The sequence below is a fragment of the Equus asinus genome, chromosome 20 (genome assembly GCF_041296235.1).
Source record: "Equus asinus isolate D_3611 breed Donkey chromosome 20, EquAss-T2T_v2, whole genome shotgun sequence".
NCBI classification, from domain to species: Eukaryota; Metazoa; Chordata; class Mammalia; order Perissodactyla; family Equidae; genus Equus; species Equus asinus.
Genome location: NC_091809.1, coordinates 85,528,333 through 85,551,608, shown reverse-complemented (window position 1 = coordinate 85,551,608; position 23,276 = coordinate 85,528,333). Strand labels below are relative to the sequence as shown.

General features: G+C 60.6%; 2 protein-coding genes across 4 annotated transcripts; one reads left to right on the top strand and one right to left on the bottom strand.

Annotated features, from left to right (window-relative positions):
- Positions 1–2,591: 2,591 nt before the first annotated feature.
- On the top strand, positions 2,592–16,876 carry INPPL1 (inositol polyphosphate phosphatase like 1). 3 transcript variants are annotated; one of them, XM_044752361.2, is made up of 28 exons: positions 2,592–3,001; positions 5,827–5,890; positions 5,983–6,133; positions 6,352–6,472; positions 6,727–6,867; positions 7,118–7,211; positions 7,296–7,388; positions 7,497–7,595; positions 7,711–7,861; positions 7,946–8,052; positions 8,362–8,464; positions 8,555–8,751; positions 9,048–9,165; positions 9,788–9,884; positions 10,164–10,302; positions 10,419–10,518; positions 10,615–10,703; positions 10,980–11,061; positions 11,192–11,281; positions 11,797–11,910; positions 12,057–12,145; positions 12,849–12,936; positions 13,027–13,182; positions 13,428–13,506; positions 13,602–13,742; positions 14,880–15,552; positions 15,816–15,949; positions 16,053–16,876. In XM_044752361.2, exons 1-28 carry the CDS (start codon positions 2,805–2,807, stop codon positions 16,141–16,143), a joined length of 3,798 nt encoding a protein of 1,265 aa, XP_044608296.1. In that variant the 5' UTR covers positions 2,592–2,804; the 3' UTR covers positions 16,144–16,876. The 3 variants fall into 3 exon arrangements, with proteins under 3 accessions (XP_044608296.1, XP_044608297.1, XP_044608298.1); XM_044752362.2 differs by having other exon boundaries at positions 2,668–3,001; positions 7,299–7,388; XM_044752363.2 differs by lacking the exon at positions 15,816–15,949 and having other exon boundaries at positions 2,668–3,001.
- On the bottom strand, positions 16,845–21,748 carry PHOX2A (paired like homeobox 2A). Its single transcript, XM_044752365.2, has 3 exons — positions 21,285–21,748; positions 18,954–19,141; positions 16,845–17,986 (listed from the first exon to the last, which is right to left on the bottom strand). Exons 1-3 carry the CDS (start codon positions 21,499–21,501, stop codon positions 17,537–17,539), a joined length of 855 nt encoding a protein of 284 aa, XP_044608300.2. The 5' UTR covers positions 21,502–21,748; the 3' UTR covers positions 16,845–17,536.
- Positions 21,749–23,276: the final 1,528 nt, after the last annotated feature.

Sequence of the window (23,276 nt, the reverse complement as noted above, 5' to 3'; positions counted from 1 at the left end):
GATTCTGCTGCTCTGGTAGCCCCAGATGAGCCAGGTCCAGGGCTTCATTATTTCTACTGTACCTCCCCTACCCCCAGCCTTGTCTGCCTGGCTCTGGGCTCAGCTCTGCAGTGGGGAACCTGGGGATGGGAGTCCAGGGAAGGCTCTGGATTCCCGGGGCGGGGGGGCGCGAAAAAAATTCACACACCATGTCGATTGAAGGGGCAGAGTTGGGGCTCCGGACCCTCAGAGGAGGAAGAGAGCCAATTAGGGAGAGCAGTCTGGGAGGTTCCTGGAAAGGAAGTACTCAAGAGCCTTGAACTGGTCCAGCACTGCTGTGTTGGAGATGCAGCTGGAAGAGGGGTGGGAACTCCTATGGGCTTCCCAGGGGCAGGAGCCCAGCCTCTCCTCTGGCACCTTTGTCCCCTCCTGGCACTGGTAGATGTGCCTATCCTGGAGGGTTGTTCCGTCTTCGCACAGCCCCCAGGAGCTGGGCCTGAGTTGACCTCTGGGTCTCCTGCTTCTCCACTTCCCCTGGGTGAGTCTTTGTCTCCACATTCGGGAAGGAACACCAAGTGCGTGGGTCATCTTTCCAGGACTAGAACCCAGGTGTGAAGACTCCTAGTCCAGGTCTCTCCTCGTGGCACCGCAGTGCCCATTCATGCCACACTCACCTTTCCTCACACCAAGAGGAGACTGATGGGGGAAGTCAGGTGCAGACTGGAGGACGAGTTATGCGGTTTCTGCAGGGACCTGGAGACATTGTTGGGTGTGTTGGAAGGGGCTCTTAGTCATTATATTTATCTAGTCTGGAAGGCCCCACAGAGCCCTCTCCACATCCTAGGCTTTGCTTCAGCTGAGTTAAGCCAATGCATGTTTGAAATAGTGGAAGAAGCTCGCCAGGACTGACCCAGACACAGGTTCAATTCAGCGAAGTGAAAGTTCCCTCCCAGATTAAAGGAGATCCTCCAACAGCAGCCCAGCAGTTGGCAGCAGTGGGAGTCGGGCTGGAGGCCTGCGCCTTTAAGGAGCCAGGGGGGCGGAGGGGCGGGGCAGGAAGCGGACTCCCAGGAGACGCCGCCACCGGCTAGGTCTTTTTTTGGGAAGGGGCGGGCTGGACCCCCCTCTGGGCCCCGCCCCCTTCCCGGCGGTCCAGTCCTGCTCCTCGGCGCGCGCCCGATCCAGGGGGCTCCGGGCTCGGCGTCCCGCCCACAAAGGCTCAAGTTTGTTGACCTGGAGGGAGTAGCTGGGGCGGGGGCGGGTGCTAATAATACCGGTTCGTTCCGCCGCCGCGCTTTACAGTTTACACAGCTGTCACCTTCGTTACTCCTTAATTAATAACAAAAATAGCCGCCGTTCAGGAGCGCCTACTGGATGCCAGGCCCTGTGCCGAGAGCTTTACAAGCACAGTCCCATTGTGCTTAAGCACATAACATTATCCCCATTTTCTGGAGCGGGAAGGCGAGGCTCGGAGAGGTGCGGTGACTTGTCCGAGGTCTCTCGGCCGGTCGGCCCGTCCGGGATCGAGGCGGGGGGCCGGGTGAGGCGGGGCGCGGGTGCAACCCCCGGCTCCACGGAGAGCCGCGGGGGCGGAGCGGCGGGCGGGGCGGAAGGCGAGGGGGGTGCGGCGGCAGAGGATGGCCATCTTAAGTGGCCGCTGAGAGTTCAGGGCTGCTTCCCGGGGGAAGGGGGCACCGGAGCAGCCCAGGAGGTGGGGGTCTGCGCGCAGCGGCCGCGGCTCTGGGGAGAGATCGGGGGCCCGAGGGTTTGAGGGAACTTTTTTCTAGATGGGCAAGGGGAGGCTTGGTCTCGGATTGCTGAACCCCTCAAGGCCCTGGCCTACGAGTATGGGGGATGGTGCCAGGGAACTTGGCCGAGAGGGGGAAGGGCTCTGCCCGGGCTCAGAGGGGCTGCCAGGGACAGTGCGTGGGGGTTCGAGGGCACTGGACCTCGTCTGGGGGTTTGTGGGGGAATCCAATCTCTGTGGAGGGGATACCCCCGTGGCATTTGTCGGGGGCTGGACCCAGTGGAGTTTGGGGGTTCAGGTCTAAGAGGCAACTGGATTTCACGGGAGTTGGAGGTCCGGGTCGCTTGGATGATGAGGAGAGGAATTCGCGGGGGGGGGGGTTCATCATGGGATCCTTCGTGGATTTGAGGAACTCGATCCTTGCCAGGCTTTAGGGGGGCCAAGTGGAAAGGATTTCTGGTGGAATCAGACATTTATGGGAGTTTGGGGGGGGTCATCGTTGCGAGTGTTGAAGGGGGTAAATTCTCCCGGGAGGGGGACGGGATCCCGAAGTCCCGGGGCGCAGGATGGAGAGATTTGGCCTTCGATGGGGGGCGGGGGTGGAGGTTGGGGGCTGGATCACCTCGAGGTGGTGATGGCGGGGCAGGATCACTGGGGTTTTGGAGGCCGGTTAATCCTGGAGTTTGGAAGGTCCCGGGCCCTTCGGCAATGCGGAGGACATCATCCCCACGGGGAAGGAGCTGGGGCAGAGGCGGTCCCGGCCGTGGGCCGAGCGGAGGGGGAAGGGGCCGGCCGCCTGCTCTGCGCTCTGCTCCTGCCCCTCCCCCGCCGCCTCTGAACAAACTTTTCTTTCTCTTCAAGTTGAGGCCGGCACTGCAGGCGGCGGCGGCTGCGCGGCGAACGAGGCGGCTTGCGCGGCGGAGCGAGGAGCGCCGATCCCCGGCTCCGTCCGGCCCGTGGATCCTCAGGCCCGCAACCCGGGCTCGGGCCCGGCCCCGGCCCCAGCCTCAGCCCCGAGCGTCCCGGGGCGGATGGCGCGGGGCAGTGGGCGCGGGCGGCGCTGAGCCCTGCGCGGCCCATGGCTTCGGCGTGCGGGGCACTGGTCCCGGGGGTCGCCGGGCCGGGGGGCGCCCTGGGCAGCCCAGCCCCCGCCTGGTACCACCGCGACCTGAGCCGCGCTGCCGCCGAGGAGCTGCTGGCCCGGGCAGGCCGCGATGGCAGCTTCCTGGTCCGAGACAGCGAGAGCGTGGCGGGAGCCTTCGCGCTCTGCGTCCTGTGAGTGGGGCTGGGGCTCCCGGCGGGCAGGGACACGGCCCGGGGTTCCTTGAGTGTATGGGGAGGGCCTGGAACAGTGGGACGCCAGCGCCCCCCAGAGTGGGGGCCTTGGCCTTATGCTGGAGCTGAGGAAGGATGGTGGGGGTACTTCCTTCTTGCTGTGTGCCTCGGGGCACTTTCTGGGGCTTTGAGGGCAGAGTATGTGGGGTCCTGCCGCCCAGGGTATCTGTGATGGGGAAAAATGCAGGGAGTCTCTGGCAGACCCCCTCAGCCACCCTCCAGGGAGAAGGGGCCAGAGGGATGAGGATGTACATTCCACGGCTGTATCCAGTTCTGTTTATATAGCAATTGGGTTTCTAAGTGGGCATTGGGGCCAGAGGGCCCGATGGGGGTGTGTGAGGATGCCCAGCAGCTTCCTTAGGGGGCTTTTCTGTGCCTTCAGGACTGAGGTTGGGGCCCGCCTGGCTGTGTATGGCCGGGGCTGGGGGGCAGGGTGGTGTTGAGAAGAAGGGAGTGAGGCTGTATGGGGCCATGTCATTATTTCATGAATCAGTGAGTGCACTGTGCACCCTGGTTCTGCGCTGAGCCCTGGGTATCCCGGCTGCCCTTGCCTTGAGCCTTGGGTGCTGAGTATGGGGCTAGACTTGACAGCTCTGAGTGGGCCTGGTCCTGTGCCTGTACCCATCCGCCGTGTGTGGGGTTGGGTGAGTTGCGCTTTCGGTTTTGGAGTCTTCTCCCTGAGCTGTCCCCAGAGCCCTAAGGTCCAGCACTGGGTGGGCTCCTGCGGGCCGCCGGAGTGGGAGATAGTGGGTGGGAAGTAGCAGGGGCTGCTTTCTTTAGATCTAGCTGTGTACCTCTTTAGCGGGGTGAACCCTCACATCTCCATCCCTGTCCCTTTGCCCTCGATTCTCCTCACATCTTTGGGGGTACATTGGCCTCGGCCAGTGGTTCTCAATTGTGGTTGATTTTACCCCTCAGGGGACATTTGGCAACGTCTGGAGACATTTTTGGTTGTCACAACTGGGATGGTGCTACTGGCATCTGGCTTACTGGCTACTGGGTGGAAGCCAGGGATGCTGCTAAACATCTTACAATGCACAGGACAGTCCCTCACGACAAAGAATTATGTGGTCCAAAATGTCAGTGGTGCTGAGGTTGAGAAACCCCGGCCTAGGCAGTGGACCTGGAAAGGAAGGGGCTCTCTAAGTCTCAGCTTATGCCCCACGTCTGAGGCCCAGAAAAGGCGACTAGAGAGGGGACAGTCTAGGCAGATGAATATCCTAGAGTCCTGCCTCCCAGCACCCTCTGAGGCATACCCCCTAATGAGGGAGGGGAGGGAGGCAGGTGCTGGGTCAGCTGTTGAGTGGGAGGGGGACAGCTGGGCCTGTGTCTGGGTGAGGACATTATTGTCCTAAGAGGGAAAAATCCTGGCTCCATTGCCAGGGAGGGGCTGGGTGGGGTGAGGGTCTGTCTGTGTGTAGGGGCTTCAGCTTTACCAGCTGACTGTCGCTGCTCCCTGCATCTCAGGGGCCTGGGGGTGGGGGATCAGAAACCTACTTGCTTACCTGAAAACACACCCACATGTGCACAGGAAACATTTAGGACACACCCCTGCCCAACAGGCGCAGGCAATCCAACCAGCAGGTCAGGATACAGGCCCTGGCCTCTGCCCTGGCTTTAAATTCCAGCTCTGCCTCTTGCTCCATGACCTTAGGCAAATCACTTTTCTTCTTTGAGCCTCAGTTTCCTCTTCTGGAGAATGGGCATAATATCTGCCTCAAACTGTGAGGGTTAAATGAGATTACGTCTGTAGGATGCTGAGTACCTGGCCTGTCACAGAGACAGGGATCAGTTAATGGGAGGTTATTATTCTTATAAACACAGACTCACAGTCCACAAACACACCCAGTCACACACACACACCCATATGGCTTGTGCCCAGTTGGTAGCCAGGAGAACCCCCAAAGGGGGCCTACATGAGGGGAGGGGATGGCTCTGTGGCCAAGGTATAGGGTCTCTTCAAATAGGCATTTGGTCCTCTGGTGCCAACGCCCTGCTCCTGCCCAACACACACACACGGGCCCAGTGACTCCCTTGGGCCTACCCTGAGGTGCGGCTGCAGAGGGCGTCCTCCACCCCTGAGTGTGGCCTTTGCCAGCCAAGCCTGGCTCAGCTGTCACCTGCTCAGCTGTTGCTGCCATCTGTCAACACCCCTCTTGCCCCTCCTCAGCTTGGGGCTCCAAGAGGCGTGGGTGTCCCATAGGGGGCCCCCTCAGGTCATCTCAATTTTCTGGTGTCTGGGGAAGGGAGGAGAGAGCCCTCGGGTGGTACCCCTACCCTCCCCAGCGAAACTGCCCCTCACACACCCGACTCCAGCAGAGCCGGCCACCAACGTGAACACGGACAGCAGGCGCACACGTGTGTTAGGACGCAGCCTGTGCGCACACACACAGGTTACCCAGGCTTCCGAGGACTCTCACTCTGGCGGGGACCCAAACTGGTACCACAGCCCAGCGAGGCTGTTTAGACAGCTGTGGAGGCCACAAAAGAACGGCCTGTTGCTTCCCGGGCCCTGTGGCGGATACGGAGGCTATGTAGGACTGGGTGGAGGGTGAGAGGGGTCTGCTCATTCCTGCTCTGGTTGGTGACACCGGCAGGAAAGAAGTAGACTGGCCCCGTCATTAACCCTGTGCAGCCTGGGCAAATGGATTTAGGGAAACCAAAGTGAAGGGGCTGGGGCTGAGCCTGGTGCAGGAGGAGGGGTGCCTTGGGGCTTAGATCGCAGCCTGGGGGTGACAGGTTCTGACCCACTGCCTTGCTGTCAGGTATCAGAAGCACGTGCACACATATCGAATTCTACCTGATGGAGACGACTTCCTGGCTGTGCAGGTAGGAGCTTGGACCCTCACCTCCGACCTTGATTCCAGCCTGTGGCTTGGGACCAGCTGGCTGACCCTCCTCCCACCCCTGCTGGCCCGCAGACCTCACAGGGTGTGCCTGTGCGCCGCTTCCAGACCCTGGGCGAGCTCATTGGCCTGTATGCCCAGCCCAACCAGGGCCTTGTGTGCGCCCTGCTGCTGCCTGTGGAGCGGGAGCGAGAGCCGGACCTGCCGGATGACCGCGATGCCTCAGGTGCGGCCCGGGGTGCAGTGTGCACATGCCTTCTCTGCCCTCATCCCTGGACACTACTTGCTTTTTCCCATCCTGTCTTCTCAACCCGCATCCTCTAGAGCCCCCTGCCCCAAACCACAATGCCAGGGCCCTTTACCCCCTTCCATGGCATGGTGTGCCCCCGTGCTTCACTGAGGGTGGGATGCTCAAACTGCTGTACCACTGACCCTTGTCCACAGATGGGGAGGATGAGAAGCCCCCGCTGCCCCCGCGCTCTGGTTCCACCAGCATTTCTGCTCCCATGGGGCCCAGCAGTCCCCCGCCAGCCCCTGAGACCCCCACAACTCCAGCTGCTGAGAGGTGAGACCTCCCAACCCCCTCCTCTGAGCAGGAAGTCCCTTTTTCCTCTGAGAACTGTGCCCTCACCAAAGGCGGGGAGACCTTCTAAGCCCTGATGCCACCTCCAGGGACCCCATTCCATCTCAGCTCCAGCAGCAGATACCCTGATCCACAGCACTCTGACTGTCACCTGTACCATCTCCTCTAGGGATGGGGTGGGGGTGCTGGGACAGGATCAGCCGGGCCTGTACTGACTTCTTAACCCCTCCCTGAAGTGCTCCGAATGGGCTGAGCACTGTCTCGCACGAGTACCTGAAGGGTAGCTACGGGCTGGACCTGGAGGCTGTGCGGGGTGGAGCCAGCAACCTGCCCCACCTCACCCGCACTCTCGCCACCTCATGCCGGAGGCTGCACAGGTACCTACCTGGGACATCCAACACCATGCACTGCACCCTTACCTCTCACCTGTCCTCACCTGCTCCCTTGTTGCACAAATGTCCTGACCTCTGACCTCTGGCCCCGAACAGGGAACGAGCTGTTGCCTCCTGACTTTTCCTCACCTGAACCCTTGTATCCTCATGATGGAGGCTGAAGCTACACACTCAGCCCCCCTTCCCTGTGCTTGGGTCGGGGTGGGGAGTTCTTCTGACCTGATGTCTCCCCTAGTGAGGTGGACAAGGTTCTGTCGGGCCTGGAGATCCTGTCCAAGGTGTTTGACCAGCAGAGCTCACCCATGGTGACTCGCCTTTTGCAGCAGCAGGTGGGATTCTGGGGAGACCTCTGGGGGGTGGGGGAGGCCTCCTGCCTGGTGGCCTCATGTACAAGCCTCATTCTTTCCCCCCAGCAGACCCCACCACAGACTGGGGAGCAGGAACTAGAGAGCCTGGTGCTGAAGCTGTCAGTGCTGAAGGACTTCCTGTCAGGCATCCAGAAGAAGGTGGTCTGACCCTTGACCCACCAGTCCACTGACCCCAACATCAACCGTGCCCCTCCCGGCTCCAGCCCTCAGTGTGTCCCCTAACCTTGCCTGCCCTTGCCCCTGCAGGCCCTGAAGGCCTTGCAGGACATGAGCTCCACCACGCCCCCCGCTCCGCTGCAGCCGTCCATCCGTAAGGCCAAGACCATCCCCGTGCAGGCCTTTGAGGTACGTGGCCGGGGGTGCCAGGTGGGGCCTCATGGGGCAAAGGGTGAATGGAGGTGAACGGGGTGCTGCCTGCCCTCAGGTCTTTTCAGCAGCCTCCCCACCTCCTGGCCTGCAGGTGAAGCTGGATGTGACCCTGGGTGACCTGACCAAGATTGGAAAGTCACAGAAGTTCACGCTGAGCGTGGATGTGGAGGGCGGGCGGCTGGTGCTGCTGCGGAGACAGCGGGACTCGCAGGAGGACTGGACAACCTTCACGCACGACCGCAGTGAGCCAGGGCCTGACCTGGGGGTGGGGAGGCAGGGCAGCCCTGGGCCTTGGTACGGGCTGGTGTGATCCATCCATCCTCTAGTCCGCCAGCTCATTAAGTCCCAGCGGGTCCAGAACAAGCTGGGTGTTGTGTTTGAGAAGGAGAAGGACCGGACACAGCGCAAGGACTTCATCTTCGTCAGTGCCCGGGTGAGCAGCGGGTTGGCCTAGGCCATTGGGGGCTTCAGAGAAGGGAGGGAACACAGGATGTAGGCATGTCATCCCTCCTGGCAGGAGTGGGTCTGACAGGGCAGAGAGTATCTATATTGAGAGTGGGGGTGCCTAAGGGCGGATTCAGATATTCAGTCAAAGAACATTTATTGAGCCCCTGTTATATGCTTAGGTAGTGGGGATATAGTGGTGAACCAGACAGGCATGACCCTCCCCTCACGGTCCCTGCCACCTAGCAGGATATCCCTGTGGAAGGGGGGTTTCCCTGACTGGCCGCTGTCCCCTTAGAAGCGGGAGGCCTTCTGCCAGCTGTTGCAGCTCATGAAGAACAAGCACTCCAAGCAGGACGAGCCCGACATGATCTCTGTCTTCATAGGCACCTGGAACATGGGTCAGGCCTGGGGTGGGCAGGGGCTGGGGTGGGAGAGAGGAATGGCCCCAGGGCAAGGCCCTGACCATGCCCCATCCCCTCCACCTCCAGGAAGTGTGCCGCCTCCGAAAAATGTGACATCTTGGTTCACGTCAAAGGGTCTAGGGAAGACCCTGGACGAGGTCACGGTGACCATACCCCATGACATCTATGTTTTTGGGACCCAGGAGAACTCGGTGGGCGACCGTGAGTGGCTGGACCTGCTACGCGGGGGCCTCAAGGAGCTAACAGATCTGGATTACCGCCCGGTGAGGAGGGGTCATCTTGTCCAGTCCCGTCTCTGCACGCACCAACCCAGACTACCCTGCTTGACCTCATGGGCGACCCTGGAGACTACAACTTGACTGGCTCTCCATCTGGTGCCTGGCCATATCCTTTAGGAGAGCTAACCTGAATCCTTCATGCTTTGGGAGGGTCCCTCAGGAAAAAGGGGTAGCAGGCCTTCCTCTCCTGGGAGTGCCAGAACAGTCTACAGTATGGGCTGGGGGGAATGCAGACAGTGGCCCCAGCCCGGAGCAGGGGTGACCCCACACCCTCTACCCAGATTGCCATGCAGTCATTGTGGAACATCAAGGTGGCTGTGCTGGTCAAGCCTGAGCATGAGAACCGCATCAGCCACGTCAGTACGTCCAGTGTGAAGACTGGCATTGCCAACACCCTGGGTGAGCAGGGCAGGCTGGGTCCCTCTTATCACACCTGCTTCCTTTCCAGTCTAGGGTCTCCCTCTTTTGGGTGGTCTCAGCTTTTCCATATATAGAACCCTTTAAACTTTGTAAAGCATGTTCATATTCTAAATCTCTTCCAGCCCCACCAGGAAGGCAGGGCCAGGATAATTACCTACCTTTCATAGATGAGAAAACTCAGGCCCAGAGTGGTTAAGTGATCTGTCTGAGGTCACTTAGCTAGTAAGTGGTGGAGCCTGGCATAGTGCCCTAGGCTCCTGGTCTCTTGGCCAGTGCTCCCCCAGGATAGATTCCGCTCATCCTTTCAGCTTCACTCTTGGGATCCCCTGTGACCTCCAGGGGCTCTGCTCACACTTGCAGACAGACTGAGGCCATCCAGATGGACCACGTGTGCCCCACGTAGCCCCCCAGGGAACTATGGGGGTGTGTTGTTGGGTGGCGGTGTTATGTGTGTTATGTGGGTGTGTGTTCAGGGGCCTGCCTGCTTCCTGGCATCTGGGGGGTCAGAGGGATCTTCCCACTGCTGCTTTGACGGGCAGAGGGGAGAGTTGGGAGCCCTCTGAGGGTGACTCAGGCCTTCCTCTCTTGCTTGCCCTGACAGGAAACAAGGGGGCCGTGGGCGTCTCCTTCATGTTCAATGGCACCTCATTTGGCTTTGTGAATTGCCACCTCACCTCGGGAAATGAGAAGACCGCCCGGTGAGGGTCTCTTTGCCCTCATCCCACTTCACCTGAGACCTCTTCCCTTTCCCATATCCCAGTCCATGACCCTCCTACATCTCAGTGCTCAGAGATCCCCTCCTCCTTTATTCCAACTCAAGAGCCCTTTGTCTGTCCTTGACCTTGATCTTGTCCCCAGCTCCTCCTTCTCTCCCCAGGGACCCTGATCCCTGCCCTATCCCTGACCCCAGAGACTTCTTACCTTTACACCTGTCATTGACTCCTGACCCTGGGGACCTCCCCCTATGCCCACCATAGGCGGAACCAGAACTACCTGGACATCCTGCGGCTGCTCTCGCTGGGCGACCGGCAGCTCAGTGCCTTTGACATCTCTCTGCGTTTCACTCACCTCTTCTGGTTTGGGGACCTCAACTACCGTCTGGACATGGATATCCAGGTGCAAACAGGGCCTGGTGGGTGGCTGGTACGGAGGCTGGGCTGGGGGCCAGATGGGCTTCCACCTCTGGCCCTGGCTCAGAGGGAAAGTCTCCAACCTTTGTGTCCCCACCCCAGGAGATCCTGAACTACATTAGCAGGAAGGAGTTTGAGCCCCTGCTCAGGGTGGACCAGCTCAACTTGGAGCGGGAAAAGCACAAGGTCTTCCTTCGATTCAGTGAGTGTGGGCCCAGTGGGAGGTCTCGGAGGGCTGGGGTCCTTGTGGTATCCCTGGTGTTCAGGGCCCTGACTCCCTGTCCTCTGCCTTCCCTAGGTGAGGAGGAGATCTCCTTCCCACCCACCTACCGCTACGAGCGGGGTTCCCGGGACACGTATGCCTGGCATAAGCAGAAGCCAACTGGGGTGAGTGAAGAGAACAGGTGGGCCTCCGGAGACCCCCAGGGCTTCACTGAATCCAGCGTGTGTAGGGTCAAGGGTCTGGGCCTCTGCAGTTACTGCTCCAGCTTCTCTGGCCACTCTGAGGCCTTGGGGGTGATCCTGGGTGCTGTGAGGAGCCAGGGAGGGAGGTGGGCACTGGAGCCCAGTGTGGTGGGAGCGTAGGGCCTCATCAGCTCTGGGGTAGGGCTCATCTGAGCAACCCCAGCTATTAGCTCTGACCATGCTCCATCCCCGCCCCAGGTCCGGACCAACGTGCCTTCGTGGTGTGACCGGATTCTCTGGAAATCCTACCCTGAGACCCACATCATCTGCAATTCCTATGGTCAGAGCCTCCTGGACAGGGTGACGGGCAGTCCTGGGTGGTGCTGCCCTGACTCTGCCCCAGCTTTGGGAAGTGGGAGCAGGGAGTAAAGAGCTTGCCCCTGAGCCCCCATTCCTGCCCCCCTCCCCAGGTTGCACTGATGACATCGTCACCAGCGACCACTCTCCCGTGTTTGGGACATTTGAGGTGGGAGTTACCTCTCAGTTCATCTCTAAGAAAGGTGACTATTCTGGATGAGCTTATGGGTCTGGCATACGTCTGGGTGGGCACAGGTGGTGGCCTGGGGATGTGCAGGGGTTTGAACATAGCTAACTGTGTGTGTGTTTGGGTATGTACACGTATGTGCAGGAATGTTTCCGAATAAGTGACGTGTGAGAGTGTCTGTGTGCCTGGGTCATCTTGAGAGGTGCATGTCCGTGTGTGTGTGCGTGTAAGTGTCAACATGTATGTGTCTGCCTGGGCCACGTGTGTACCCCTGAGTGGCAGTGTGGTGGATTGTTGGTGGGCACTCTGGTCCCCAGCCCCTCCTTAGATGGTCTCTCATTCTGTCTGCCCCAATCCAGGTCTGGGCTTTGGGGTCTCCTTATTGTAGCTTGGGACTGGGGAGGCCCCTCCTGGCCTACCTTTCTGCTCTGCCACAGCCCCTGACTTCCTGTCCCAGGGCTCAGTCTTTCTGTCCTGCTCCTCCTGTCACCCTCTCAGCCCTCCTGTCTGCCTTCCTCCCTTTGCCCCCAGGGCTTTCAAAGACTTCGGACCAGGCCTACATCGAGTTTGAGAGCATCGAGGCCATTGTGAAGACGGCCAGCCGCACGAAGTTCTTCATTGAGTTCTACTCCACCTGCCTGGAGGGTCAGAGGCGGGGCCCCACGGCTGGGTGTGGGCCAAGGGGGATGGGAGGCCAGAGGTGCCCAGAACAGTCAGCCCCCTAGTTAGGGGGAAGGGAAACCGGGAGGTGGCACTCAGTTGGGTGTCCCCCACCCCCACCCCAACCCCAGAGTACAAGAAGAGCTTCGAGAATGATGCCCAGAGCAGTGACAACATCAACTTCCTCAAGGTGCAGTGGTCCTCGCGCCAGCTGCCCACGGTAAGGCTGCCGGCAGGGCCTGGGCTCGCGGGTGAGGGCGCAGAGAGATGTGGCAGAGGCGTTTGCGAGCCTGCCTGGGAGTGAGTGTATGTGAGTGTATGTGAGGGGGCTGGGCATGAGTGAGGGTGAGGGCATGTGCTTTATTTGGGGGTGTGGGACCAAGTTACAGTTTGTTCATTCATTCATTCATTCAGTAAATACTTCTTGAGCCTTTGCTAAATGTCAGGTCCTGTGTTGGCCACTGAGGATGCATAAAATTAATTAGTTACAATGCTAAGTGCTATGAAGGCCCATGCAGGGCTGTGTCTTCTACATTAAGGATTTGGGATCTTTCCCTAAGAGTTGAGTGGGAGGGGCTGGCCTGGTGGCTTAGTGGTTAAGTTCACATGTTCTGCTTCAGTGGCCGGGGGTTCCCAGGTTCGGATCCTTGGCATGGACTTGGCACCACTTATCAAGCCATGCTGTGGCAGGCCTTCCACATATAAAATAGAGGAAGATGGGCACAGATATTAGCCCAGGGCCAATCTTCCTCAGCAAAAAGGGGAGGATTGGTGGCAGATGTTAGCTCAGGGTTAATCTTCCTCAAAAAAAAAAAACGTTGAGTGAGAGTGAGCATGGACAAGCCTGAGGGTGGGGGTGTGGTGTCAGGGGCAGGAGGGGGTGGATGAGGCTTTGTTCCTGACTGGGCCACTCCGCTCCCCAGCTCAAGCCGATTCTGGCTGACATTGAGTACCTGCAGGACCAGCACCTCCTGCTCACAGTCAAGTCCATGGACGGCTATGAATCCTATGGTGAGGAGTGAGGGGTGCCAGGGACACAGGAAGCCAGACAGCACCCAAGAAAGGTTTGGTAATCTGCTGGTCCGCCTGTCTGCCCTTCAGGGGAGTGTGTGGTGGCGCTCAAGTCCATGATTGGCAGCACAGCCCAGCAGTTCCTGACCTTCCTGTCCCACCGCGGCGAGGAGACAGGCAACATCCGCGGCTCCATGAAGGTGCGGGTGCCCACAGAGCGCCTGGGCACCCGTGAGCGACTCTACGGTGGGGGCTCCACTGGGAGGAGTGTAGGGCATGAGAGGGGGTGGCATGGGCAGGTCACAAAGGGGAGGACCGGGGGTGCAGGGAGGGCAAGTTAGAATCTCTTGGAATATTTGGAAGTTCTGCAGCCAGGGCTGGGAGGGGGCCTGCCCTGAGGAATATCTGGGAAGGGGCTGGCAGGCCCAGTGGTGTCTGTGGGATCCAGGAGCCCAGGTCCCCTGTGAGACTCCTTTCCCTTCCTCCCCCAGAGTGGATCAGCATTGATAAGGATGAGGCGGGAGCAAAGAGCAAAGCCCCCTCTGTGTCCCGAGGCAGCCAGGAGCCCAGGTGAGCTGGAGCCGTGTTGGGAGTCAGGTGAAGGGGTTCCTGGGGGCTTTTGGTTGACCCCTACTTCATTTCTCCTCCCATGTGCACCCTGACAGGTCAGGGAGCCGCAAGCCAGCCCCTGCAGAGGCCTCCTGCCCGCTGTCCAAATTATTTGAAGAAACAGAGAAACCACCACCAACTGGGAGACCCCCAGCCCCACCTCGAGCTGCTCCCCGGGAGGAGCCCTTGACCCCTAGGTAAGAGAAGGAACCTGTCATACCCCCACTTTACCCATCGCTGTGCTTGGCTTTCAGGGTCAGCCTGGGGATCCTCTGCTGCTTGGGTGCTCTGCCCCCCAAGGGCTGGATGTGCCGGGAACCTGTGCCCGTGGCCACTCTGGCCAGCCAGGCCTCCCTTAGGTGTGGTTCCCTGAGTCAAAGGGAGCACAGTCAGCCTTTCCTCTCAATTCTGCCTTAAAAAATAGAAATAGTTTCTGCAGCAGCTCCCTCCATGTAAACAGACTTAGCCAGAGCCTTCCATCTGGAGAAGGCACTCGCCTCAGCACGGGAGTCCCCTGGGTGCGATGGAACACTGTCCTACAAGATGCCCCACTGGAAATGGCTTTGTGGCCAAGGGAGTTTGGGAAATAGTTCTGGCTACATTCTTTTCTTAGATATTCCCAGTGCACTTCAATATTAGCAAAAGCTCTGGGCCTGTGGACAGGAAGGAAACCGTTTTTCAACTCTGTTGAATATAGTTTCCCAAACTTAATGGGCCAGGAAACTTCTCTTCCACACAATAACTATTAATATCCTGGGGAACTAGTGTTCTGTGCCTCATACTTTGGGAAAGAGAGGCTCGCTTTCTAATTATCTCCAGTTGTCGCTGGAACTGAATGAAGACTCCTCAGTGCTGTGTGGGGCATTTCACTCATCTTCAGCTGTGAGCAGTTACCTTGGTTTTATCCCCAGGCTTGAGTAAACCTAACCTGAATCCCTGAGGAAGATTCCGCGGTAGCTGGGCCTCGATGCCTCTGGAGGCTTTCGAGATCGCGCGGATGGTCGTTCTCATTAAAGGCCTTTATTGCCCTGCCTCTGGCACTTGTTTTCACCTTTAAACTCAGGCTTCACAGTTACAGAGAGTCATAAGATCGGAGAATCTTAGCAAGTGAGGCAAGGAAGTTGAGGGGCTATCCGTTCAACTCCCCCATCCCCCGGATTCGAGAGATGAGGACACCGAGGGCCAGAGGGGGAAAGTGATGTGCTTACTTTGCGCAAGTCCAGGACCAGGGGCCCACATCTCCTGACTCCCAGTCCAGTTCTCCTTCCAGCGCACCGACTGCCTGTGCTTTGGGTTTCTGGGTCCTGACTTAGTTATCCCGTTCCCAAACCCAGGTTGAAGCCGGAGGGGGCTCCAGAGCCAGAAGGGGTGGCGGCCCCCCCACCCAAGAACAGCTTCAATAACCCTGCCTACTATGTCCTTGAAGGAGTCCCACACCAGCTGCTGCCCCTGGAGCCACCCTCATCTGCCAGGGCCCCTGTCCCACCTGCCACCAAGAACAAAGTGGCCATCACAGTGCCTGCTCCACAGCTTGGGCGCCACCGGCCCCCCCGTGTGGGAGAGGGGAGCTCATCAGATGAGGAGTCTGGGGGCACACTGCCTCCTCCAGACTTTCCACCCCCACCACTGCCGGACTCAGCCATCTTCCTGCCCCCCAGCCTGGATCCTTTGCCAGGGCCAGTGGTCCGGGGCCGCAGTGGGGGTGAGGCCCGTGCTCCACCACCTCCCAAGGCCCATCCGAGACCCCCTCTCCCCCCAGGCCCCTCGCCCACCAGCACTTTCCTGGGGGAGGTAGCCAGTGGGGATGATCGCTCCTGCTCAGTGCTGCAGATGGCCAAGACACTGAGTGAGGTGGACTACGCTCCCGCTGGGTCTGGCCGCTCAGTGCTCCTGCCAGGCCCTCTGGAGCTGCAGCCACCCCGGGGACTGCCCTCGGACTATGGCCGGCCTCTCAGTTTCCCACCACCCCGGATCCGAGAGAGCATCCAGGAGGATCTGGCAGAGGAGGTGTGTGGACCAGGGGTGGCTGGCTGTGTGTACCTGAGGTGTGTGCTTGCCCATGGACTGTGATATCCTTTTACTCCGCCATTCAACACTCAGTGGTGTCCCCTCTGCCCTGCGTTGGGCACTGGGGAGTTGGGGGACACATGAATCAGCCCCAGTCCTTGTCTCCCTCCCCCGCAGAGCATGTGGTAAATGTGGCTGTCGGCAGGTGCTTCTGTGTGTGGGGGCACCCTCAGTGCTCCCCGTGACATACCCTATTCCCTCAGGCTCCGTGCCCGCAGGGCGGGCGGGCCGGCGGGCTGGGCGAGGCGGGCATGGGCGCCTGGTTGCGGGCCATCGGCTTGGAACGCTATGAGGAGGGCCTGGTGCACAATGGCTGGGACGACCTGGAGTTTCTCAGGTGGGGGCGGGGCTGGAGGCGGATGGGGTGGGTCTGGCCCCGGGGGGCAGAACTACGGGCCCCCTCCCACCTCGCCCATTCCCAGCCTCTCTTATCCCTACAGCGACATCACTGAGGAGGATCTGGAGGAGGCTGGGGTGCAGGACCCGGCTCACAAGCGCCTCCTTCTGGACACGCTGCAGCTCAGCAAGTGATGGCCGTGGCTCAGCGAAGCTGTGAACTCAGCGCCCCTACGCCCCGCGAAGACCCAGCCATAGCCCCGGAGTTGAAAAGTTATGAGGGGCAGGGCAGTACCTCTCTGACTATTTATTGGGGATCTGCGTTCCCCACTGCCCAATCATTTGGAATGCCCTAGTTAGGACATCTTGCCCCTCGCCTCTTAGACCCAGGGTTCTGGAGGTCAGTTGCCGTGGTTACCAAGGACCTTGGTTATTCTAGTGCTGTCCTCCCTTTCTGGACCCCTCTTCCCAGCGCCAGGGGTGCCCGTGGGGTCCATTTGGGTACGTCTGGGCCCCCACTTTCACCGCTGTTTCTGCTGCCCTCCACCGGCTTGAACCACAGCGGGAGGGGCTGAGCTAGGACCTTTCCCCGAGGCTCACTCAGGGGTTGTCCGTCCGGAAATGAAGGAATAGCCCGAGGACTGGGCTGGGTTTATTTAAGCTTCTCTGTGGGTTTAGGGAGGGCGGGCACTTTAATATTATCGGGGCCGGTTAGGGGTGGGGGGGGGGAGGATCTCTGCCGGAAACGGTTTGCTTAGTTCTGTCTCCTGGTCCACCCCGCCCGGCGCTGGGAATGCGCGGCAGCCGCGGTTCCTCGCTGGTTGCAAGGGGGACCCGGCTCTTGTAGGCAGCCTATCCCCATCCTGGTTACTCAGGATTGCCCGCATGATGTCTTCAATAAATTAAGTTTTATTTGGATTGAGCAAAACTCACCTCAATAAATTACAAGTTTTTCAAAGGAAAAGAACAACAACCAAAAATCAGGAAAGAGGAAACCCCTCTGACCCGGTTCCCTGGCAGCTCCTCCACTCCACACGGGCCTACCCTCTGCACCAGACCCGCTGGGAATGGGAGGGGATAAGTGAGGGACAAATTGGCCGTGGTACCCTCAGGCTGCTGATTATCCCGGCGACCACTGGCCTTTGCAAGGGTGGGGTCAGTGCGGATGGGCCTGAGGGGTGGGGCAGCCGACTAGTCACCAAGGTGAGGGGTGACCCAGCCAGCTGCAGAGCCAGGGGAGGGGGCCCAGCTGTTCCTCCTTGAGGACTCACGTTCGAGCACTGTGTTACGGACAGGCATTATTTGATCCCGGTTCCAAAGAAAGCCAAGCTAGAAGGGGCTTCGGGCTCTCCTGGAGGGGGTCCCAATGAAGAGCATCCCACTCTGCCGGGTGGGGGTGCGTGAGGACGAGTGTGGCCCTGACCTGGTCTCCAAAGCTGGGGAGGGCACACCTAGGGGTCAGACGCGGCGGGAAGTGGGGAGGGACGGGGACTTCTAGGCAGGCGGCCCGGCTGGGGAGGGACTGTCAGGTCCTCGAGAGGCGGGGGTCGTCTCTGGGGACACGCCTGGAGCCTCCAGAGTCCGGCGGCTAGAAGAGATTGGTCTTCAGGGCGGGGCCGGGCTTCCGGTGGAAGGAGGACAGAACCCCCGAGAAGGGCCCAGGCCCGGGTTCCGCCGGCTGCCAGGCTTTAAGCAGCTCGGCCGCGCCCGCGCCGGGCCCGCCGCCCCCTCCGCCCGCCACGCCGGCCCACAACGGGCCCTTGAGCGGCTGTGGCCCCGGCCCGGGCCCGGGCCCGGAGCCCAGGGCGGCGGGCAGCGGGCTGGGGCTTAGGCGCGGGCTGGCCAGGCTGGGCGCGGGCGGCGGCGGCAGCGACGCGGTGCTGTCGGGCGTGGGGCTGCACGTGGACTCCTTGGAGTCGTCGTCCTCCGACGAGCAGCGCGCCTCGCCCTTTTTGGCGCCCGCCGCGCCCGCCGCACCCTTCGCGCTGGCCGCGCGCTCCTGTTTGCGGAACTTGGCCCGGCGGTTCTGGAACCAGACCTGCGGGCACAAGGGCCGGTTAGCCCGGGGCAGCAGGGCGCGAGGGAGACCTCCGTCCGGAAGGGGCCGGATCAGGATTACTTCCAGCCTTCCGAGCGTCGGCCGCTCGGCCCTCCAGCACTCGGCTCGGTGCCCTTCTCGTCTCTCCGCTACTCTCTCCTCCTCTCCTCCACTTGCCCCTTCCTCCGGGTCCTTACGGTCTTCCCCTTGGGATCTGCTCACCCGCGGTCCTCGCTGCCCCCCAGTGCTCCCGGTCTCCTGGAAGGGACTCCGCCTTTGCTCTCATCACCCAAAGCCCTGCCACCCGATTCCCGCGTACAAGCAACCCCGGGAGTTCCTCCTGGAGTGTCCTCCGGCGGTGGAGAGTGGGTTAGGGCACGAGGGAAACCTTTCGTCCAAGGTCTCCGGTAAAGGCAGGCAGCTGAACGTCTGTACTGGGGATTTGCAAGATAGACAACAGGGTCCGCCCTGGCCCGGCTCTCCTCGGCTCTGCGCCTGCCTCGGCCCGGACTTTCCAGGCTCAGGGGTTTCACGGCTGCAGCACTGGGGAGGGGACCTGGAGGCGCTGACTGGCTTTCTCCGACTCCTCGGCCTGGCTCAGTCCTGAGGCCTGGGGTTCCCCGTCTACCCACTTATTCTCCCTCCTAGCTTCCCAAGCATCACTCTGCATGCCCCAGCCCTACCTGGGAGACTGAGGGGAAATCGTGGGGCTGAACAGCTCAGTTCTCCCGAGGGCCTCAGGTCTGCCAAGTTCTGGCGCCGCCGCCTCTCCAGGCTCCTCGTCCTCTCCTGCCCGTAGACCCGAGTGCGCCCTGGCCCCTGGTCCTAGCTCTCTGCCTCCAGGCTGTGCCTGCCTGCCCGCCGCCCTGAGGCCCCTCTGTCCCGCGGCCCTCCAGGTGTCCGGCACTACTCTCCCTCCCCCTCCCCGCGCGCACACACTCCCGTACACACACGCGCAAACACGCACCTGCACGCGAGCCTCCGTGAGGTCGATCTTGAGCGCCAGCTCCTCGCGCGTGTATATGTCGGGGTAGTGGGTCTCGGCGAAGACGCGCTCTAGCTCCTTGAGCTGCGCGCTCGTGAACGTGGTGCGGATGCGCCGCTGCTTGCGCTTCTCGTGCAGGCCCGACGGCTCCGGGAAGAACTTGTAGGGCACTAGGGGTGTGTGCGGGAGGGAGGAGCAACGAGGGTGGGGGCGTGAGGCGCCGAGCTCAGCCCGCTGTGTCCTGCCCCTGAGGGGATCACTCACTGTCCCCTGCCCCTGGCCTGGCCCCTCGACTTGGTCCTCTCATCCTCAGATGGACCGTCTTCATTATGGCTCCACAGAGCCGGCAGAGGTGAAGGCGGACGGGGCGCAGGGAGACCTGGGGCCCAAGAACAGTCCGCTGTGTTCCCTCCACCTCCCGCCAGACCACGCTGCGCCTCCACAGTCCCCTCGGTTTGTCTCTTCAGTCAGTCTGCCGGCTTGACTTCATGTCCTGCTCTGTCCACTGGAGCCTCGGCTGTCTGTCAGGTCTCATGGGCCTTGGGAGTCTCCCCAGTAACCAGTCCTGGACCTCGGCTGGGCGACTGAGACTCCCCTGCCTGAGTCTACCTTCAGCCCTACGAGGATCTCTGCTGTGTATGGATTTGGCCCTCTCTACCCCACCATCTCTGTCCTCCCCAGGCCTCGATTCCTCAGCCCCATCTCACATCCCATTCTCCTCCAGGTGTGCTCCTCTCTTCTTCCTCATCTCTCTCCATCTGCATCTCTCTTCAACTTTTCCCTTCTGGATCATTCTCTTTGTGCCATTGGGAAGGGTTTTTATTTCTCTCCACCCAGTTTCCTCCATCTTCTCTTTGCCCTTCTTCCCCCTCCCAGGCACCTTTCTCTGTGTTCCAGCTCCCCCAAAGCCAGCCCCACCCCTCCCCCTCCCCCTCCCTGTCTCCCATCTACCCCATCCCAGTCCCACTGCCCTATAGAAAATGTTTCTGACGCCAACTCCCCATCTCTGTCTCCAACCCCTGTTTAGGTCTCCATATTCTCCAGGGGTCCTCAATATCCTTCATCTTTGTCCTATCTCCCTACTTCTCTATCTCCCCTAATCCTTGCTTCCAACACCCCTTCCTAACTTCCTCATCTCTGTTTCTAATCTTCCTTGGTCCCCATCGTCCTTAATTCCTGTCCCCATCAGCTGGTTCTTCTCTCCATCTCCCTAACCCTGGGTCCCCATTTCTTCTTGGAAGACCCCCAGTCTTCCCATCTCTGCTCACATCTCTCTGTACCTGTCCCCATCTCAGAATTCCATCTCTCTGGGGCCCATCTCCCCATTTCCTGTCTCCATCTCCCCAAGCCTCATCCACATCTAGTCCAGAGTACCTGATCTCTCCATCTCTGGTCCAATTTCCGCCTCCATCTCCCTGGTTCTCATTTCTCCAAATTTAGGTCCCTATCTTACCACCCCTCCCCACCCCTCAGGTGCCAATCTTCTACTTGGGTCCCCCTGTGTTCCCAGGAAGGAAGGAGATAAGGAGATTGGGTGGGGCAGCCTGGACTCTAATTGGAGGGATGGGGATGACTGAGAGGCTCCATGAGGTTGAGGGTTCAGATGGGGACTTGGATCAAGGGGCTGGGGAGGGGGGGAGGGTCATAGGAACTGCTTCTGGGTTCTGCAGAACTCTAGCTGGGAGAGTATCCGGGGGGAACGGGGAAATGAAAGCGGCTTAATGACCTGGGCACCCTTTTTTTCCAGCTACGGAATGGGTTTCAGTGGTGAAAGAGGGTTTGGGCACCGGTGGATGGGTCCACAACCTGGCAGGAGGGGCCTGATGGTGCTGGTGCTCTAGTAAGGTTCCCATCTGGGCAGCTCAGCTGTCACAGGGGTCCTTTTTCAAGTGGGGCATGAAGTGGGATGGGGATGATAAGGACGGGGGTCTGACTGGACTGAGCCGGGAGCGTCTCCCAAGGACACAGGGGATGGGGAGATTTGGTGGTCAGTCTTTGCAGGTGGGGAGGGGAGGGCCTGGTGAGGGGCCTGAGGCTGGACTGGGGATCTATTTCCTTGACCCGAAGAGCACGGGATAGGGATATGGAAGCGAGAAAGAGGAATGGGAAGGATGAGCGGGTGGGGCTCAACTCTGCCTAGGGGAACCCCGTCTTACAAGGGGCACTGGGGGGTCCCGCGAGGCGTTGGAGGGTCTGGGGGATGGGCAGGGATGGTGGCGGCTGTGGGGGACAGTGTCACTCACTTGCCGAGTAGGGCAGGGGCTGAGGGTTCCGCAGAATTTGGAGGGAGGGTTGGGCCGGGGCTGGGCTCACCTGCTGAGTAGGGCGCGGGCTGGTGGTCGCGGAGAGCGCCAAGCGCGCAGTTGGAGGAGCCGAGCGCGGGGCAGGGCGGCCCGGCCGCGGGGAAGGCGGGCCGCAGGGGGCTGTATTGGAAGCCGCCTGGCTGGCTGCAGGCGCCGAAGTCGCCGTAGGCGGACGCCTCCATGGCCGCCACGCACGAGTCGTACGAATTGAGGTAGGAGTAGTCCATCGGCCCGGGGGGGCGGGAGCAGGGGCCTGGCCGGGCCGGGTGGAGGTCAGGGTCCTGGGCCGGGTCAGGGTCGGGATGGAGGTTCGAGCGCCAGGCGCCGAGGACCCGAGGCCAGCTCTGAGCGCCCGCGAGTCTGCCCGCCCCGTCGCGGCCGCCCTCCGCCCGGGTGCAACGCAAGTGCAGCCCAGCCCGGCCCGCGCGCCTTTTAACGCGCAGGACCCCGCGGAGGGGGCGGGGCGGGGCGAGCTCAGCGGGGCGGGGCCTGGGCTGCCAGGCCCCGCCCCCACCCACCCCTGACCCCCACTCCAAAGGGTCCCCGCTGCCCTCTTAGGGCTGCGAAGGTGCAGGCGGGGCTGAGCGCCCCATCCCTAGAGTTCCCACCTGGTCCCAGTTCGAGCAGACCTTCCGTCTCTACGCAACGTGCCAGGCCGGAAGGTCCCGACCCCTTTCCCGGGCCTCCCCACCTGCGGCCTCAAAGAAGGGAGGGGAGACAGGCCCGGCGGCGCTCGTGGGAAGAAGTTAATTCAATTCTCCCTGATAACTGAGTTATTCCGATCCAGCCCCTCGGCCCCGCCCCCAGCGAGGTCCCATGCCTGCGGGGACCACGGAGGCGACCCAGGAGGGGGGATGGAGACCAGGACCAGAAAGAGACGGAGCCTAGGATGGATAAAGAGAGGAGACAGAGACGGAGACAGGGAGAGGAAGGGACAGAAACAGTGATGGAGAAAGGGACAAGAGCGTTTCAAGTACACAGATGGAGACAAGGATGAGACATGGACAAGAGAGATGGATGGAGATGAGGGCAAGAGGGAGAGAGGGACAGCAATGGAGACAACGGTGAAACGTGCAAGAGAAACGCAGGGATGGAGATAGGGACAAGGCAGAGACAGAGGAGACAAGGATGAGAAAGACAGACAGGGGACGGAGCAAGAGAGTGAGACAGACATGGGGGTGAGACATGGACAGAAACAAGGATTGTGATGGAGATCAGGAGAGAGATGAGACGAAACAGGGCAGTGATAGTGAGACAGACACACATGGATGGAAAGTCTCAGAAAGACAAGGCCAGGGATAGACACAGCGGAGGAACAGAGGCTGAGAGACAGAGAGAAAGAGCCTTTGGAAAGCTGCGATCCAGGGTCCACAGCCCGAGTGCTCGAAAGGAATGTGGTGGAGGCACCTGCGAGGCTGCCAAGGGGGCGGTCACAGGAGCCAAGGTCCCTCTATCCTGACTTGTTCTGAAGGCCACACGACCCTGCCCTGTGCCTTCAGGGCCCGGCCTGCCTCTCCCCTCCCCAAGTTCCCCCAGCTCAGTCCCCCTCCCCAGAGCCACTGGGTGTGACCCTCTGGTCCTCAGCACCCTCGGCACAGAGAGTGTGTGTGATGAATGTCAGGACTGAGGAATAATTGAGTGACCCTTCACTCTCCCTCAGCTTCTCACCTCTCTCCTCCAGAGGCCTTTTCTTTTCCAGGAAAACTACCTGGACTCAGTCTGGACCTGGCCACAGATGCAGCACTCCGCAACTCAGCCACCGGCCTCCACACGGTGGGACAACAGGACTCCACATCCTTTCCAGGAGAACAGAACAGAGAACTCTTCTGCCCTTCAGCTCACCTGAGGTGGATCAGGAGCTTCCTCACCCAGCCCCAAGCCTCCTCCACCCAGATCTTGGCAGGTCCTGCAGATGGGGAAGCGGAGACCCAGCAGGAAGCCAGGGGAGGGGCCCGCCCCTATTACCACCTGAAGTTCTGGCCGGCTGAGAGATGGGCTCCCA